The following is a 7,272-nucleotide window of genomic DNA, read 5'->3' as shown; positions in this document are numbered from 1 at the left end:
CGCAATATAACTTAGATACTCACTAGCTAACCAAATTTTAAAGTACCTAAAAACTCACAGTCTAATTTATTTTGTGAAAAAATTATCCATTTTTTATTGTTCTCAATTACTCTTCAAAATGAGTGTGTTTAAGATTTTTGCATACTTATCAAAAAATGCAATAATATTGTCAAAAATTTATACATTTACTAAATTAAATACCTACTATTGTTTTATTTTCTCATGAACGGCTTATATAATAGTAATAATTAGATGACACAATTGAAAAAAATTATGTCAAAAAATAAAAATGTATTCATTCTAAAACAATGTATAAATTAAATACCTATATCAAATTTTATAATCTCTATTTACACCGCACACGTTTTCAAGTTTTACCAAAAACAAAATTCCTGCACCAACCTTTCTGAGATTTGACTCTGCTTCCACCTTCCACCAATCCCACCGTTTCTACTCTTTCTTTATCTTTCCCATTCATTTTTAAAAAATAAAAAAAATTAATTAATAATAAATATAAAATCAATGAATATGTCAAGAGTTTAGGTTGTCAAAAAACATCATTATTCCAGCTTATGCTTAGCTAGATTCTTCCTTAACATGTCTTTGTTCTTCTCCTGCAACTATTTCTGTTCCATCAACTCTCTCCCAAAATAAAAAAACACAGATCCTTCAGGTTTTTTCTTCAGGAGCTACAACACCGTTTAAAAGGTTCCATTTTCACTCTTCCTTTGACTTTATTTGCTTTTTTGCTTTAATAAGTAGAAAAAAAGACTCATTTTTTCTTTTTTGTTTGTACCACAGATCTTCCTAGGATTCAGTTTACTTCAAAAAGACAAGATTTTTAGAAGCAAAACAAAAAACCCATGATGTTGGATTTGAGAAAACATGGTTTGTTTATCTGTGTTTTGTATATGTTGTTACCCTTGTTATGCTTTTGTGCCACTTTTGTTCCTTCTGATAATTACCTTATAGATTGTGGTTCAACTTCAACTACTTCAGTTGGTAATAGAAATTTCACATCAGATAATTCTAATAAGAAGTTACTTTCAACTCAGCAAGAAATTCTTGCTAGTACTTCTTCAAAATCAGTTTCTTCTGATGCTGATGAATCACCTCTTTATCAAACTGCAAGAATTTTCACTGGATCTTCAAAGTATACTTTTCCTATTAATCAAAAAGGAAGACACTGGATCCGGTTTTATTTCTTTCCATTTATTTATGATAGATACAATTTAAATGCTGCAAAATTCTCTGTTGCAACACAAACTTTTGTTCTTCTTAGTGGTTTCACTGCTCAGAAGAATCCTGTTATGAAGGAATACTCTATCAATATTACAACAGATACCCTTGTGATTACTTTTAACCCTTTTGATAATTCAGTTGCATTTGTCAATGCTATTGAAGTTGTTTCTATGCCGGATGATCTTATTGTTGATGATGCTAGTTCCTTAAATCCGGCGTCGACTTATTCTGGATTAGGGTATCAGGCTTTGGAGACTGTTTGGAGGGTTAACATGGGTGGTCCGGTTGTTAACTCCGGACAAGACCCTCTTCATAGAACTTGGATTTCGGATCAAAAGTTTCTTCTACAATCGAGTCTGACCAATGATGTTTCAAATATTCCTGCTGTTGAGTATGTTCCTGGAGGGGCAACACAAAACACTGCTCCGTCTAGTGTTTATGGTACTGCTGCGGAGATGAACACTAGTGGTGATGCTAATGTTAATTTCAACGTGACATGGACGTTTGATAGGGAGGCTGGATTTCAGTACCTTGTGCGAGCTCATTTTTGTGATATAGTGAGTAAAGTTCTCAATGACCTTTACTTCAATGTTTATATTGACTCGTTGGCGGCTGCTAAGGACCTTGATCTTAGTTCTCAAAGTAATAATGTTTTGGCTGTTCCATATTATAAGGATTTGGTTACACCTTTAGCTGACAGCAATAAACTTCGTGTTAGTATTGGCCCTTCCACTTTGAATAAGGACAACCCTAATGCTATTTTGAATGGACTGGAGATAATGAAAATGAACAATTCTATAGGCAGTCTAAGTGCAGATGCGGCGTCTGGTGCTGGGGGTATTAGTTCTGGTTCGAGTTCTAGTAAGGTTGGCGTGATTGCTGGTGTGAGTGTTGGGGTCGTGAGTGTATTGGTCCTGGCTGGAGTTTGTTGTGTACTGTGCAGGAAAAAGAAGAGGTTGGCAAGACAAAGGCAGTCAAAGACATGGATTCCTTTATCTGTCAACGATGCAACATCGCATACAATGGGAAGCAAGTATTCCAATGGCACTACAATAAGTGCTGCTTCAAACTTTGAGTATCGTGTCCCTTTTGCTGAAGTTCAGGAGGGTACAAACAATTTTGATGAGAGTTGGGTTATTGGGGTAGGCGGTTTCGGGAAAGTCTACAAGGGAGAATTAAGAGATGGCAGAAAAGTGGCGGTGAAGAGAGGGAATCCACGGTCGCAGCAGGGGATTGCTGAATTTAGAACTGAAATTGAAATGTTATCTCAGTTTCGTCATCGTCATCTGGTGTCTTTGATTGGTTATTGTGATGAAAATAATGAAATGATCCTTATATATGAATACATGGAGCAGGGAACTCTCAAGAGTCATCTATATGGTTCAGGATTCCCGAGCTTAAGTTGGAAGGAGAGACTTGAGATATGCATTGGATCTGCTAGAGGACTTCATTACCTTCACACCGGCTATTCTAAAGCAGTTATTCATCGTGATGTGAAGTCTGCAAATATCCTACTCGATGAGAACCTAATGGCTAAAGTTGCTGATTTTGGATTGTCAAAAACTGGTCCTGAGATCGATCAAACACACGTGAGCACTGCTGTCAAGGGGAGTTTCGGGTACCTCGATCCAGAGTATTTCAGGAGGCAACAACTGACGGAAAAGTCAGACGTATATTCCTTTGGCGTAGTTCTGTTTGAAGTTCTTTGTGCAAGGCCTGTTATAGATCCATCTCTTCCTAGGGAAATGGTAAACTTGGCAGAATGGGCGATGAAATTTCAGAAAAAAGGACAGTTGGAACAAATCATCGATAGAACGCTTGCAGGGAAAGTCAAACCAGATTCTCTTAGGAAGTTTGGAGAAACTGCTGAAAAATGTTTGGCTGACTATGGTGTTGACAGGCCTTCAATGGGAGATGTCTTGTGGAATTTGGAGTATGCTCTTCAACTTCAAGAGGCTGTGGTTCAAGGCGATCCTGAAGAAAACAGTACAAACATGATCGGCGAACTATCCCCACAGGTCAACAATTTCAACCAGGATGCGAATGTTTCGTCTGCTTCTGCTGTACAGTTCGAATCTTCTACTGTCGATGATCTTTCTGGTGTTTCTATGAGTAGGGTATTCTCACAGTTGGTGAAGTCTGAGGGTAGATGAGGTCTCCTTTTCTAAATCATGTATTTTTAAGTATTCTTTTATCGTTTTTGTTGTTTGTCTTCAATTCAGTAGCTATCTGCTACCTATGTAGCACCGACACTTCACATTGAAGGCGTGTCTGGTGTCCAATACTCGGTATCCAACATTGACACAACACTGACACGTGGTTACGATCAATTTTTCCACTTTTTCAAACTATTACCGGTGTCGACGTGTCAGTGTTTGTGTCTATGTTAGTGCTTCATAGTCTGTCACAACATAGAAGATTGATGCACTTCATAGAGTTGTAAAGAAAGATGAAGTTGTTGAAACATGCTTGCTTAATTGGTAATCAGAGGTTTGCACCGGTTTATCTTAAAAACTAAGTGCAAGTTCAGAGAAATGTCTGAATCTAAAAATTGGCAAAGTTCTCATACTGCCTATAAGAGGATTCAGTCACATGTTTTTGTTCTTTTCTTTCACATGAAAGATTAAGGCCTGTTGTACTTTAAATTTGTTATATGTATTGCTGTTAATACAATTTGAATCATGGTTTATTTATTTTTTATATATTTGCAGTTAATACAAGTTGCATGGTTTATCTATGTATGTAATTTTATTGAATTGAAAAAAGTTCTCTTATTTTTTAATTTGTATTTCACAGATACATACAACTCATGCAGCATTGATAATCTTAACCTCATTCACAGGGTTAATAATAATCCATTTCACTTCCATGTAGCATTTTCATCTATTATGAATTGGTCTGTGTACTTGTTTCAAATTTTCAAAGAATGTAAGTTTCTGAATAACTTTTTTCATGTTAATCAAATAGGCATGATAACATGCTTGTTTGTGTGTGTTACAAGCTAAAGTTTTTGAATAATATTTCAAGTTAATCAAACAAACACGATAACATGCTTATATATGAAAAACTACTGGCTATATCAGCTGCTGCAAGAGTAACAGAAAGTAACAAAATCTGTAACCAACAACAGATTAAACTACTTTGCTGTCAAAAAAAAAAAAGGATTAAACTACTTTAACTGTTTTCCCTTATGGTAGTGAAGATATGCTCAATGTCAAACTTGCCATGGAACTTGAACATATGATGAATAATGGCAAGTTCTAGCAGGTTTCAAGCATCATTAGATTAAGAAAATTTCTTGAAATTTAATTGTATACCGCATATACCACAATTTTTTCTACCCATTTAAAATGCAACCTCACTGTTACGGTCACTATATTCTCCTTCGATAATTGCCAAACAAAAACCATGATTGTGATTGCGGTTGGCCTCACCTCACGTGAATAGACGTAAAAACTCTCATGCTCTCGGCGGTGTAGCCTGTTCATAAGTGCAAACACAAAAAATTTCTCTAGATCTATCTATTTCTACAAATGTTCCACCATAGAACTATTGATTACTTGCGAGACCCATCTATATATATGGTATGTTGAGTCACTTGTGAAGTCGACTTTACTTTACTGCTATAACTTCACCCTAGACTCGTGTCGCGTTGAGTGATTTATGAACGAACGAGCAGGTATTGTAAATAAATAAAAAATACCTTTCTTACTTTTTGATTCTTCCTTGGCCTTGCACTTTTGACATGGTGTCTTTTGGACTATTTTGCTGCATAATGCTCTAGATATGGTGCCCCATCTCTATCATGGAAAATACTACTGGCCTATTAATTTTTTGAGGTCATGGAAAACACCATCACCACTTCCACTATCTTCTACGTTCCCTTTTCACCTACTAAGGGAATGTACATGCTAAGTTGCTATAATACCAAAAAATCTAAGGAAAAAGATAAGATCCATAAAAATACACCATTTTCAGCCGGCTTGTACAACGGCAATTCCAAAGCCTACTAGTATAGTTTTACTAGATTAATGTCAATGTAATAATATATCCACATATATGACATGTTTATTAGCGCATTCGACGTCTTATTCTACGTTTGAATCCAATTATACGCAAACTAATACACGTATATAGAATCCTTCATGACACATATATACAAACGTTATAAAATCATCTCTGCCACTCTTATTGCCTGTTTGTTTCCGTGGTGAAAGTGTTCCAAACGTGTGTCCTGTTGGAAGCTACCTTTTGTAGCTTTTAGGAACCACAGTGAAGTTAGTCTTGAAACGCGAGAATCATAAGTTTGTCATATATCCAAACATATCGTTATACTTGGTCGCTTCTCAAAATTATAAGCCACGTAACTTTTTTTTTTCTTCATCTTATACCAAAGTGTTTAAGCTAATTTTTATTCAAGATAAAGGAGATAACAGCTGTAAGATTAATATTAACATGCTTCTCTAATAGCAGGTGACAAAATATAGCTCTATATATTTATGCTCCCAAATTTTAGTAATACATTTATTTGACTTGAAAAAAAGAGGTTACAACAAAGAAGATACTATAAGTGTAAATATAACTTGCACTTATGTTTCAACAGTGATTTAACAGAAGCTACATATTGCAGCTTTGATCCCTGAGAGGTGTTGGACACTGATCCACCGCAAAAACAAACAACCACGCAACATTAGAAATCATGACGAGCGACATATCCCTTATGAGTTCGAGAAATCAACTTATGAAAGATTGACACAGCAGCATGAGTTACATACTTAGCCCTCCCTAGAAGCATACAATTACCCTCCTTGATATTATAATTTAATCTATTGCTAGCACAAACCACACTCTTCTTGACACTGTTGAAATATTTTATAGTCTTCTCAGTACCACTCAATTTCTTCCTTGAGAATTTGTAGCTCCTCAAGTATATTTGCCTGCAGGAAAGGCTATGATCAACTTCAACTCCGTCGCGATAATTGTTAGAGTTCATAATCTTCACAAATTCTACTTCTGATTCTGGCCATTTGTAGAGGTTCGCGAAGGTTGGCCGAACAGGAATACTTTTGTTATTGGCACAGTTGTATATGGTAACAGAAGCCATTGAAGAGCATAATACACTAAATGGTTGCACTGTTTTACTGTGTAAGAGAGGCACAGAGAATATGAGAAAAATGTGAGGCTTTTATATAGTTCAAATCTTAGTCATGAGAGAAATAATATAGTCTAATTGTGTGTATTAAACAAGTATTAGGGGATGTGACATAATCAATTATTTAAATAAATCTAATGACATTTAAAATTAATTATGGATATTCAATGCTAAGGTGTCCTTTGAAATGAATTATTGACATTGAGGAGAGTCCTATCTATCTTCCAGCTTATGTACTAACGTATTATAAAGATAATGTTAGTTTAAGGAAATAAAGTAATTTATCTCACGCAAAACTTAATTAGTATGTATGAACCAGAACTATACGCTAGAAGACAGCTTATCCTATATTGCAGAATTCATTCTTTTTCTGTACTATATGGCACATACTCCTTTGTGTATCAAAAAATAATATTCTTGTTCAGTTTGAGTAACTATATAGGAAAACTTATCCAAGATTGCCAAATTTCCTAGATTTCCATCACATCTGAGAAACAATGAAATCTACACAACTAAGCCATGTCTCTAGCAATAGGATCAGTGTTCATGTACCACTATGAGGTCCGTGGATAGTGGTACATGAGCGCTGAATTGTGAAGAAAGCCAAATGAGTTTTTCTATTTGACACACATTTATCATTCTTTTTAACTACTAGATGGCACATACCCCCGACATATAAATACATCGTAGGCAGCAAATGTTATATCTGTATCTGAAGTTTGTACCAAACAGAAATATAACTTATATGACACTGACTATTTCATCCTCATCCATGTTCAATTCCACACCACCTCGCAGACGCTTTCAATAGACAGCATTACTCTTGTACATTCATGGTGCTCTTCCTCTTTTTTGGAGCTTCAAACATCGCATTCATT

General features: G+C 35.4%; 1 protein-coding gene across 1 annotated transcript; it reads left to right on the top strand.

Annotated features, from left to right (window-relative positions):
- Nucleotides 1–428: 428 nt before the first annotated feature.
- Nucleotides 429–3,942, top strand: LOC123899435 (receptor-like protein kinase HERK 1). Its single transcript, XM_045950556.1, has 2 exons — nucleotides 429–708; nucleotides 802–3,942. Exon 2 carries the CDS (start codon nucleotides 864–866, stop codon nucleotides 3,393–3,395), a length of 2,532 nt encoding a protein of 843 aa, XP_045806512.1. The 5' UTR covers nucleotides 429–708; nucleotides 802–863; the 3' UTR covers nucleotides 3,396–3,942.
- Nucleotides 3,943–7,272: the final 3,330 nt, after the last annotated feature.

This window comes from Trifolium pratense, linkage group LG7 (genome assembly GCF_020283565.1).
Source record: "Trifolium pratense cultivar HEN17-A07 linkage group LG7, ARS_RC_1.1, whole genome shotgun sequence".
Lineage (NCBI taxonomy): Eukaryota > Viridiplantae > Streptophyta > Magnoliopsida > Fabales > Fabaceae > Trifolium > Trifolium pratense.
This window is presented reverse-complemented; position numbering and strand designations above follow the sequence as displayed.

Bases quoted from the DNA above. Each gene is read 5' to 3' on its own strand.
- LOC123899435 (XM_045950556.1), top strand. From the start codon at position 864: ATGATGTTGGATTTGAGAAAACATGGTTTGTTTATCTGTGTTTTGTAT.